The sequence below is a fragment of the Tachypleus tridentatus genome, unplaced genomic scaffold, assembly GCF_004210375.1.
Source record: "Tachypleus tridentatus isolate NWPU-2018 unplaced genomic scaffold, ASM421037v1 Hic_cluster_1, whole genome shotgun sequence".
NCBI classification, from domain to species: domain Eukaryota; kingdom Metazoa; phylum Arthropoda; class Merostomata; order Xiphosura; family Limulidae; genus Tachypleus; species Tachypleus tridentatus.
Window position 1 is genome coordinate 15,400,298 of NW_027467777.1, and position 12,709 is coordinate 15,413,006.

Consider the following 12,709-nt stretch of genomic DNA (forward strand, 5'->3'; position numbering starts at 1 on the left):
TTCACATTCACATGGACAACATTAAAACACATGCAAGCTGTAGCATACCGTCTGGCTCAGAGCAGTTAAAAAAGCTCTCAGTTCAGACTTAACCTTCATAGCTGACCACCTATAGCAAGATGCTGACGTCCTACAATAAGTCTCACGTTTTACTTAAAACGCAGCAAGTTTAGAAATCTAACTAAACCAGACACGACACGAACATTATTAACATATTTTATATACAAATGTTCTCCAGACAGAAATTCCGAACTAGAATGAGGCCAATTACCATCGATAAAAAATTATATGTAGAATATTTTTTAGTTATAGAAGTCTCTAAGTATTTTTCTAATATCGGGTTGTTGGAGGGTTAACAGGAAGTAACACAACCTCTAAATTTTAAAATTATATTTTTCTTTTTAAACATTTAGACTCAGAATTTCCAGGCCACGTTTAAAATGGGGGTCCGTATTCGCGCCAGTCGAAGAGAAATTTTGAGATAAAGAATCGCATGTGGATCACTTTGCTGTTTTAAGGGCTTAACGAGACCATGTACTACCGCCTATTTTCGAAAGAGAAACAGGTGCGTATTTGGCAGCCTCAAAGAGGTCTCTGGCAGAAACAGCCCCAGGAGATAAATCACCCGCAGCCACAGGGGCATCGGCAAGAACGGGGGCAGCGACAGCACCAGGGGCATGTACAACAGAATAGCTGCTTACTGCACCAACTGGACCAGCAACAGAAACTGGGCCAGCGATAGCACCAGGGGCATGTGAAACGGCATAGCTACTCACTGTACCTACTGCACCAGCGACAGGAACTGGGCCAGCGATAGCACCAGGGGCATGTGAAACGGCATAGCTACTCACTGTACCTACTGCACCAGCGACAGGAACTGGGCCAGCGATAGCACCAGGGGCATGTGAAACGGCATAGCTACTTACTGTACCTACTGGACCAGCAACGGGGACGGGGGCAGCAACAGCACCAGGGACATGTGAAACGGCATAGCCTCCAACAGGACCTACTGGAGCGCCACCTGGCAAACCTATTATAGTGGTATCAGCAGGATTGTCGCCCGGACTAACCCCTTGTTCATTAGAATGGATGTTGGGTCTGAAGCCACCAGGACCAGCAGAATAGTCCACTACTCTCTTTCGTCCATCTCCGATCGTTAAGGAATAGCTACCAGTGATTTCACCACCCACGGTTCCACTTTCAGAACGAGAGCTGGTGCCATCACCACCTTCTGCTGTGTACATGAAAGAGAAGGGACTGGGCTGTAAAAGGAAGAGAAACGAATATACATTATTTATTTTCTAGAACAAACACCTTTAGATTTAATACAATCATTTAGTCAATGGAAACTTGTAACAGTTAGAAACATAAGGCTTTTTATTAAATAAATCTTACAAGTGATAAAAACTCAGAGTTAGGAGTGGTTCTCATAACAGCATAACTTGATACTAAAGTTAAACCTAACATTTCATACTATAAAGTGATGACTAGAGTGACATATTTTATAATGACAAACGACCACAAACTAAATGTTTTATTTGTACAGCTTCTTTACGAGCGACCCTAACTTATACTTCTAAACTCACAATCAGTAACAGACTGAAGACATTCTAATTTGCTCCCCTGCCCAATAAGAAGTATGGAACAAAGTAACGTCAGCAGTATTGTATACTTTAGAAAAAAACACCTCAATATGAACTATAGTTTCTAAAGAAGAAATGGATTACACTAAAAGTTTCAAATTCATCAGTTTAAATCCTGAATAGATATAAACATAAAAAACCCTCAAGAATTTACACTCACTTCTGCAACGGGAGCAGGAGCAGCAGCTGGAGCAGCAGGAACCCCTGGTAAGGATAAGATAGAAACACTAGCTGGGTCATCACCGGGTTTTACTCCCTGTTCGTTACTCTTGATTGTTGCAGTAAAGCCTAAATCTCCAGCTGAGTAGTCGACGAGTCTCTTCTGTCCACTTGGGTGTTCCACACTGTAGGAACCAGTCACTTTTCTTCCACCTTCTCCACTCTCGGACCTGGAACTGGATCCACCACCAGCTGGAGCGGTGTACATAAAGTCAAAAGGGCCCTGAAAAAAAAAAAAAAACCAACAGTTATTGTCAACGTGTTTCGTCATACATGGATTTTTTTTTTTTTTCGCAAATGGTGTTTCATTTATCAATGGCACTGGGTACTTAAACAAATGTACTACGAAAATTAATTTCTAATCATAAATAGATACAGATTTGTGCTCAAAATGTTATGAAACCCCCAATTAACTTCTAATTTACTAAGTATATATTATAAACCAGGAATAATAGACTAACCCCTACAGGAGCACCAGCAGCAGGGACACCGGCAACAGGGGCAACAACAGCAGGGCCACCAGCAGGAATCATGGGAAGTCCTGCATAACCACTAATGTCTACATCAGCAGGGTTACTACCAGGTTCGACACCAGGTTCGTTACTATGAATTTTTGCTTTGAATCCACCAGTTCCAGCAGTGTAGTCCACCTTCCTGCGACGACCATCAGGGTCCTCCACGCTGTATGAACCCACCACGTTTCCGGAAATGTCTCCACTTTCTGATCTAGAGCTGGCTCCTCCTATTTCAGCAGCATTGTACATGAAGTTGAAAGGTTGGGCCTGTGTATAATATATCAATAATCTTTATTAAACAAAGAACATACCTCTCCTAAGGATATCATAAAATATACACAGTTTATAATATATTTTTGTCCCAAACAGAGTAACAACACAAGTATAACGTAAACACCTGCTTTACCATGTTATTTACATTACATCTGGAAAGAAAATGAACATCTTACCTAATATACCTTTGAAAAATCCAAATATAAATCAAGAAAGTTTTATCTACACAGACACCTCAGAAGAAAGTGTAATGTAAACGAATTTCAAGAATAGTGGTAGCAAACCGTTGAATACCAATCATCCATTCGAAGTTTTTTTCATTACAGCATTATTCAAGTACTGTTTTCAGAGGAAAGACAGTCGAACTATTCCAAATCGTCAGTATGGTAAACATTTATTACTAAAGCTCAAAATGTTTGATATTAAATCCTCGAATAATTTACTGGATGAAAAGTTATTTTTGTAACGTGCACTTACTGGTCCACCTCCTATGCCTGCACCAGCTGGGACACCAACAGGAGCACCAGCAGGGCCACCAGCAGGAATCATGGGAAGTCCTGCATAACCACTAATGTCTACATCAGCAGGGTTACTACCAGGTTCGACACCAGGTTCGTTACTATGAATTTTTGCTTTGAATCCACCAGTTCCAGCAGTGTAGTCCACCTTCCTGCGACGACCATCAGGGTCTTCCACACTGTATGAACCCACCACGTTTCCGGAAATGTCTCCAGTTTCTGATCTGGAGCTGGCTCCTCCTATTTCAGCAGCATTGTACATGAAGTTGAAGGGTGTACGCTATAGAGTAAATACAAGTAAAAATAATTTAATCTTGTCACAATAACTTCAAGAAATGGTTTCACATATCCTAAAGATCGTGTTATATCTCTGTTGTATTTTGTAATACTAATATCATTACATTTGGGCCTGGCATGGCCTAGCGCGTAAGGCGTGCGACTCGTACTCCGAGAGTCGCGGGTTCGCGCCCGCTTTGCGCCAAACATGCTCGCCCTCCTAGCCGTAGGGACGTATAATGTGACGGTCAATCCCACTATTCGTTGGTAAAAGAGAAGCCCAAGAGTTGGCGGTGGGTGGTGATGACTAGCTGCTTTCCCTCTAGTCTTACACTACTAAATTAGGGACGGCTCGGTGCAGTGGGCTAACAACCTACTCACTTAAATACCTGTTGAAGAATCCGCAAGCGATTGCGGCCCTATGTTCCTTGATGGAATCTAATGGTGATAACTAACTAACTAACTAATATCATTACATTAATACTTACTTGAAGGAAATCAATGAACACAGTGTATTCTTAAGCCTAATAAACACAATACTGGCAATAGATTCAATATTGCCTGGGAAACAGGTATACTGATAATTAACACCTATTGATGTTTATCTAAATATTAAAATCCAAATAAAATCAGGTTTTTATTAATACAAGTTAATTTATTTTTATTATTTACCGACAATATTGTTTTTTATCATTTCTTTATATACTTACTGCTCCTCCAGAAGGTTCGAAACCGCCACCTGCAGCAAGAGAAGGCTCAACAGCGCCACCTGCAAGTCCAAGAATAGAAACGTCGGCGGGATCTTCACCTGGAATCGTTCCTTGTTCGTTGGTGTAGACGGTGGCTTTAAATCCTGCACCTCCAGCGGTATAGTCGACCTTTCTTCGGCTTCCACCTTCATGGGTCACACTGTAAGAACCCACAACGGAACCGGAGGTATCACCACCTTCAGTACGACCATGTGACCCTCCTCCAGAAACAGCGGAGTACGTTAACGAATATGGGCTAGCCTGTAAAATTAATGAACTTATTATTGGTGAAATATAATATACTTCTCTCACTTGATATTTTATCTAGAACATTTCTTGAATAAATATTTTTTCTTTTACACAGAAATATAACAAATCCCAAAGATCACAACAAGGACAATTCAACTTTCTTTTATATTCAATTTAAACATTTGTTTTGTAAACGAAATTTAGAAAATACTAAAGGAGGTAAATTAAACGTGAATCTATTCTTTCTTATGGTCAACTGACGTAAATTATAAGTTTGTATGTTGTCTGAGAATATTATATTATTTAGCAAGTATGAAAACAGTTATGTATTAAATCTACAAACTAAGAGTAAATTCCGCTTATCAACTGTAGTGAAAATATTCTACCTTCAAGACAGAGAGCGGTTGGGTGGTTTCAAAGAATAAACAAATAGGTCTACACTTTTATAGATTTTTATATTTGTTATTACTTTGTAACAGCAGCCAAATCTTATCGTTCGTAACTACTCCAGTTCGTTTGTTAGAAAGCATGAAGAGATGAAAAAGTTAGAAAGCAATATTTCTCTTTCATTTTGTAAAGCAAGCATATACTCACTAAGCCAAGAGAGGGCGCTGCAGGAGCAGCAGGTCCGGATGGCGCTGGTGCGCCCAGTCCTAGAGCTAAGATTTGTACGTCTGCAGGATTTTCTCCGGCTACGATTCCTTGTTCGTTGGATTTCACTGTTGCTGTGAAACCAGAAGTTCCAGCATTGTAGCTAACATGGCGCTGACGTCCGTCTGGGATGTTGAAACTGTACGATCCACTAACATCTCCAGTCGTTCCTTCAGATTCTGCCCTGGAACTGAACCCACCTTCCCCCTCAGCAGTGTATGCAAAGGAAAATGGACTAGGCTATTGAATAAAAAAAAAGTTATTTGTACATGTTTGCTTTAAAAAGACATAAAAGGTAAAGATGTGTTGTTTTTTATTCTTACCTCTTCAACAGCTACGGGAGCCTCTGGGGCAGGAGCAGAAAGTGGAACACCCAAATGTCTGTGGTAAGAGTATGGCAAGAAGTTATAGTAGAGAGGATTGGCTACATAAGTTCCGAAACTGGCGCCAAGCGCCACCATAGAAAGAAACACAATAACCTGGAAAGAAAGTTTATTAAATTATTATTACACTTAAAAAACACGATAAAAATGACGTTCAATTTTATCTTATAAGACAATTTCATAGATGATTTTTGAACTACGTTTATAAATGTTCACTATCTAATCTATCGTACACTAGTCAGGGGTAAAGCTGGTACAATCTGTACTGTAGGGCTAGTAGATTTGGTATTATAGGGTTGGTAATGAATAAAATATTACAAACACGATTGAAATCGAATTAACAAATTGTTTCAGGGTTAGACGTTAAACACTAAGCTACGGGGTTACTACACCTTCCTTCTTTGATGTATTTATAGTGAAACTTTATTTTCTTAAAGTTTTTATTGTAGGAGTATTACGTTATTCAAATTCCCCTAAAATAACAAAGAAACCTTAATTCTATATAAAGTTAGACAACCGATTATTCTTCATACTAAATACGTTCTAAGCAAATCAAAATGATGAACCTACTTTGAGAACCATGCTGAGGCTATTCTCAATCCGTGTATCTCCTCTGCACGGCTGATGTCTGTTGCTCTCAGCTCTGAACACCCTTATATATACCTGAACAAGGAAACATCATTAGGCTACGCGGAAGGACGACAAGGTCTTCTGCCTAAACAGATGATCTAGTTTCCGTTCGAGCGACCCTCTTTGAAACCTTGAATGTAGCACGTCTTGTTCCATCTGTATTGTGATACCTGTAAAGACATTTCTATTCGTTTGCTTCACTAGAGTTCATTTTTTCAACAATTGATAAAGTTTAAGGTGAATATTTGAATTATCTGTTTGTCTTCACGTCTCTTCTAAATTCTAGATCCCATTATTGTTGTTCGCCTTGCAGCAATTTGTCCTTCGTTTTATCAACTAACTGGTCGCACATTAAAAATATATTCTACATCAGAATGTTTAGAACACTGGACAACCGTCCAAGAAATTGGTGAACAAGTTAACGTTTGCTCGTAGAACTTTCGATTGCTCAATGTGATTTACCTATAACTTATTAAAGTGGCATAGATATTTACCTATAACTTATAACAATAACTTAGATATTTCCCTATAGCTTATAAAAGTAGCTGATATATTTACGTATAACTTATAAAATTCAATTAGATGTTTACTATTAACTTATAAGACTGACTTAAATGTGAATTCATAACTTATACAAGTGATTCAGCTATTTACGTTTAACTCAGAAAAGCAATTTAACTATGTATAAATTAGAAAAGTGATTTAGGTATCTATGTATAGTTAAGAAACGTCACTTTAATATTTACGCATAGGTTTTATAGTGACTTAGATATTTACGTATTAGTGACTTCCTTTTTTACAGTATTCTTCCTCTTTTGTTGTGGATTTTGTCCATTTCTATTAATAAAGTGTTCCAAAAAGAGAATGTCGTTTGGTTTTCTTTTTTCAGAAGACTGCATTTCGAAATAGAATCCATATATCTGGATGTCTCTTAACTTAAGTGTTAAAACATATATTTGAAAAGCTACAAAATTATCACAAATTTTTAGTGTGCTAGAAACAACTTTGAATCTTTAATTTTGAGATTAAACATGTTTAACATTTCTGTTGCTTTTCTTAAAGAAATATAAATCGTCAAGTTAGAAGATGTATAGCTTAACCTTATATTTCTTACGTTTACACTTGATAATGTGTTAAGCCTATTTAAATAGGCAACTCTTCTGTTGAATCCAGTTGTATAACTAATCTTTGGAACAACATTCTTTATTGAAACATTTGTACATGTAAAAGTGTCTCCATCTCTACATCTTGGTATTTAATAAGTTATACTTAGATTTTATACATCTGAAATGTAAATCTTATTTCTTTTTATTAGTTAATAACTTAAGGTATTAAGCCTATTGTTATCGGCCTCCATAATATTATATCAACTGAAAATATAAATTGCTAGTTATATTAATAACAGATACTTCTGATATAAGTATTAAAATCTTTTGTGAATCACAGAACAAATAACAACGCTTTGATCTCTTTAGGTCATCATCAGGTTAAGAATGACACTTGAACAAGTAACCGTTATTGACGACATGTGGTGAGGACCACATTCCTACCGTTGTTATTTAATTTAATGTTCTTCAAATGGGTTTATCGTCATCAAATATTACAAATTACGAGTTTCTCAGTGCATAGCTAACGTAATTTTTGTAATCAGTCTACTTGTGATCTAGGATTAGCCTAGTGATGCATTATTTCAAGGACTTTTGCTTTTTTTTTTGTTTTGTGGTCGTTTCAAAGACCTTGTTTTTAGTCTCTGCCTCGGGACTTGTACGTGCAGTAGACAAATTGCATGCGAATACATAGTCATTTAGATTTTAGCTTTCAATCAGTAAATATATAATAAAATTCTCTAAGTTAAACACAAAGTTACACAAGGTTACTAGCCTTGTAGGTCTGCAGGTATGTCGTTGTGCCCCTGGTGGAAATTTAATAAAGAATTGTAATTGTTAGTTTTCAAGAATCGTGTTAACACTCCTACGAAAAGTGGGGCCTAATAGGCCCCAGAGCAACTTGAAAGGTTATTAATATTAGGCTAATAATTTTGTATTTAAATGAAATTGCCATTTCATTTAATGAAATGAAATCAAAAATCAAAATCAAATCAAAGAAATGAAATTTCATTTAATGAAATGAAATCAAATGAAATGGCAATTTCATTTAAATGCAAATTTATTAGCCTAATATTAATAACCTTTCAAGTTGCTCTGGGGCCTATTAGGCCCCACTTTTCGTAGGAGTGTTAACTAGTTACCAGAAATATATGACATTTCGTTTCAATTTTTATTATTATCGATGTTTTTCCTTTAGGAACGTAAGTTTTGTTGTTGCTAATCAAAAACTTCTTATATAGTTTTATCTGTACTGTTTTTTCTATTTCTTTTGTCATATGGACAAATGCTTGATTTCTTCTAAACTGGCTCTCAAGTAGTGTTTGTAGTTTCTCAGTTTGTCTGTCAACAATTTATTGTTGAACATTTGGAAAACATTGAATGTCTTAGAAACTTAACATAATATAGCAGTTGTAGTTTTCAGAATGGCTACATATTTTCCTTGTTATGTAGTCACTGTAAGCTACCAAAGCCTATGTGGCCATTTCCTAATAAACATTTAATTAAGTCCTGGCAAGGATCAGTGGTTAGCATATTGAATGCATAATAAAAGATCCAAGGTTCGAAACGACGATTGCAATTGAACCCTTTTGAGCTGTGATGCTTCTGTAACTAGGCTAAGCATGTTCAGGTGTGTTAAAGCGTTCGACTCGTAATCTGATGGTCGCGGGTTCGAATTCCCGTCGCACCAAACATGCTCGCTCTTTCAGCCGTGAGTGCGTTATAACGTGACGGTCAATCCCAATATTCGTTGGTAAAAGAGTAGCCCAAGAGTTAGCGGTGTGTGGTGATGACTAGCTGCCTTTCCTCTAGTCTTACACTGCTAAACTAGGGACGGCTAGCGTAGATGGCCCTTGAGTAGCCTTGCGAGAAGTTCAAAACAAAACAAAAAAGCTTCTGTAACTGTGGAATCTAGTCTAGACTATCGGTTCCGAAACACATGAAGACAGCTCGTGTTGCCTACAGCACTACAAAACTAGTGTTGGTTACATGTAATCTTTAGGTTAACGTTTAGTTATTTTGCCGCATAATACGACACTCAAATTAAAGATAAAAGAATAAAACAATGTAAAAGAAAAATATTCATATAACAAAAAAATAGATTTTCCTTTCATACAAACGAATTTATTTGACAGGAAAGGCTGTCGTGACCTTGTGATTAGGTAGGTGGCTGACACACTATCTGCTGGTTGCGTGTACGAAGACCGTCACTAAATTAGTTTGGGACGTTATAATGTTGGTTAGTCCCACTCTTATTTGGTAAAGAGTAACCCCGGCTGTTGACTGTATCTAAATTAACCAACCAAAGCCCTTTGCTACCTTGATCCATATCCAGTAACCAACAACCCTTAAAGTTTGTGAAGTGATAATCGACATATCAACCTAGATATATTGATATTATTGGAGTGTGTAATTGTTAGCTGAGTATGAAACCGTTTTGTTTATACTTTATTGTACAGTTATATGTGTTCATTTTACAGTCCATCCAAAGACATGACGAACATATCTTAACCTTCTCATTGCGATAAACGAAGACTTGTTATGTATTGTTTTATTACAATGTTTCTAGTCATTTGAAACTGTTCAGAAATTATAACTAGCACGTTAGTTTGCATGGTCTACAGTAATTACTGTACACTGAGTCCGAAAATGATATCCATTTTTTCCATCACGTACAGATGTTTCACAAAACGACATCGGATCACATTTTGTTATGTTTAAAACATTTACAACCCTTGACTATAGATTTCTCTAGACCAATCGCGACGTGAGAGTCTTATCGATCGTTCCAGAACCCAGACATAATAATAAAAATGTTCACTTTGGTAAACGAAATAGTAATTTGTCTAATTAAGAGGTTTCTCGTTTCGATTTATAAAAAAAAAAGAATTCTTACGTGTTTGACAAAAATCAATATTATTGTTGAAATCTATGAACAAACTGTTATTAAAAACAAAACAACTTTTATAAAGTTTAAATTGGCAAACCTTTTTAAACTATTTGATTTAAGGCGTTGTCGGCTAGCTATAGGGTTTAATTAAACTAACCATTTGAAAAAAAATTGTTCGATAAAAAACAGCATCAGTTCGCTCTAGCTTTTTAAACAATATGTTTGTTCTAAAACATTCTTTTATAACAATACAAATTCTTTAATCGTTTTCAACAATATACATAAACATACGTTTTAAACAAGAGATGTATTTTTTGGATTATTGTGTGAATTATAAAAAGTTTTCAATGACTTATTAACTTGAAATACCAAAGTCTTCCAATGATGTATATATATAAAGTTGTTTACTATGATATTTTCAGTTGTACTAAGAGCTTATGGCACAGGTGATAACACAGAACTTCCGATTCCGTGATCTCCTTCATTATTTATCATGTGTATCCTACAGTTTATTCTCTACATTTTTAATTTTAATGAAAGTGGTGAATGGCGGAGAGGTGATTCTCCAGCTACACAATTTATTAAGGTTTCTGAAGAGTGTAGACGTCAGTTTCTAGGAACACGTTAAGTCAAAGCAATGGTATTGCATAAAGAGTTTGATTTATGGTTGAATGGAACTGATGTTTCTAGTTTCATCCGTCATCATTCCCCAGTAAACAGTTCTTAGTTTCGATGAGTAAATGGTTAAACAACAAGAAAAATAGACATAACGATGTTGTAGGAGTACCGTAATGAATCACGTGTTTATTTTGAGGAAAGATGTCTTTGAAAGTTTGTTTTATTCGGTGACATTTGAAGGAAAATTAGCAGGTTTACAACAATAACAAAATTTAGGGTAAATCAAAATACGAGAAGACTTAAACCAATTGATCATAAAACCCATCGTCATCCCAAATTAAAACGCCTTCTAGGACTAAACCAATGAACCAAAAATCTCATCCTTGTCATGACTTGTCGAAATACGAAATCCAGTCAATAAAATGTGTAAACTGTATTCTCTGTGCTTCAACTAAGGTGAGGTTTTATTGTTGAGTTACTTTTATTGAACAGTAAATTACAAGACATCCCATTTTCTTTTTCGTCCTGCTGTAGTTTTAATTTCTGAAGAATAATGGTGTTCATCTTGCCCAGTACTGACGTCGTATCTACCGAAATAAAACTATTAGATTATTAACAATATTCTTATAAACAGATGGCGCTGTTGTTGAAATGTTTGTTTTGAATTTCGCACAAAGCTACTCGAGGGTATCTGTGCGAGCCGTCCGAATTTAGCAGTGTAAGACTAGAGGGAAGGCAGCTAGTCATCACCATTCACTGCCAACTCTTGGGCTAGTCTTTTACCAACGAACAGTGGGATTGACCGTAACGTTCTAACGCACCCACAGCTGAAAGGGCGAGCATGTTTGACGCGGGCGCGAACCCGCCTGTTTCATGATGTTGAAATTTTTCTGTTTTGAGTTATTGTTAATGAAACCATGACCTTACTTAAATTTTAATTTTGGGGTTATTGTAATATTTAAATGTGATATCACTTAAATGTTTCAGTTTACAATTATTCGAAATATCTGATTTGGTTTTATAGAAGTTTATATGAATTTTATATGAATTTGTATTTGATATAAATTACCAGTTTATTACTTGTAAAACTTTTACTTAATTATTGTTGTGATATTTCAGTTAAACGTTCTTTGAATGTTTGAAATTGAGATTTTCTAATTTTATATTCTTAAAATAAATTCGAGGTGTTAGAAATCTGTTGCATTGTTTAACTGTATCAATAATCATATCCTATCTTAAGACTAAAAATGTTTCATTATTTTGTGACTTGTAAATTATCTGAGTCACTACATTGAACGTATTAGTTGAAACACTATTTATATTATTAATTTTTAAACTTAGCATAATTGAAGTTTTCTAATTTTATGCAGTGCGTTTCGCCTTTAAAACGTTAGACTAATGTAACTGAAATTTTTCATTATTCATTTCATAGTAATGGAAAGATTCAGTATGAAATCATTGGAAGTTTACAATTTAATTTTACTAAAATATTTTTCAGTTTAGAGCTGTTCGAATGTAGATGTTACCTTACAAAATAAACTTGAAAATAATTCTAATCTATTCTCTCAAAGCACAAAGTTCAAAAACATGATTTATGAGATTCTAGTCACTGTACGAAATTATCAGTATACATCTAGACTGATTTTCTTGTATTAAGTTAAACTCATAGTATTTGTTCATTGACAAACAATTGACTTTTGTACTGACGGTTAATAGTTTGCTAATTAAAAGTGTTATAGACTAATATAACGTAGATCCTAGTTATCACTTCAAATTACCTTGAATCTGAAATCCATCATTATCTGATTAAAAACAATCTGAGAAAAGAACAAATGGACTGAATCGTTTATTGTTTGCTGTATTTGGAATGCATGGATAATACTTCATATTCAGTAATTATATTTGATGAATTTCAATAATATTACATATTCTTTATTACTTAATATTTTTATGTTTAAACAGCAGTCAATTTTTCCTCATTTAAAGTAA

At 35.6% G+C, this 12,709-nt stretch overlaps 1 protein-coding gene across 1 annotated transcript; it reads right to left on the bottom strand.

The window, feature by feature from the left end:
• Positions 1-313: 313 nt before the first annotated feature.
• On the bottom strand, positions 314-6,102 carry LOC143241640 (uncharacterized). Its single transcript, XM_076484821.1, has 8 exons — positions 6,047-6,102; positions 5,417-5,572; positions 5,037-5,333; positions 4,155-4,454; positions 3,128-3,448; positions 2,324-2,644; positions 1,804-2,085; positions 314-1,262 (listed from the first exon to the last, which is right to left on the bottom strand). The coding sequence occupies exons 1-8, from the start codon at positions 6,056-6,058 to the stop codon at positions 522-524; spliced, it is 2,430 nt and encodes an 809-aa protein (XP_076340936.1). The 5' UTR covers positions 6,059-6,102; the 3' UTR covers positions 314-521.
• Between the last annotated feature and the right edge of the window lie 6,607 nt (positions 6,103-12,709).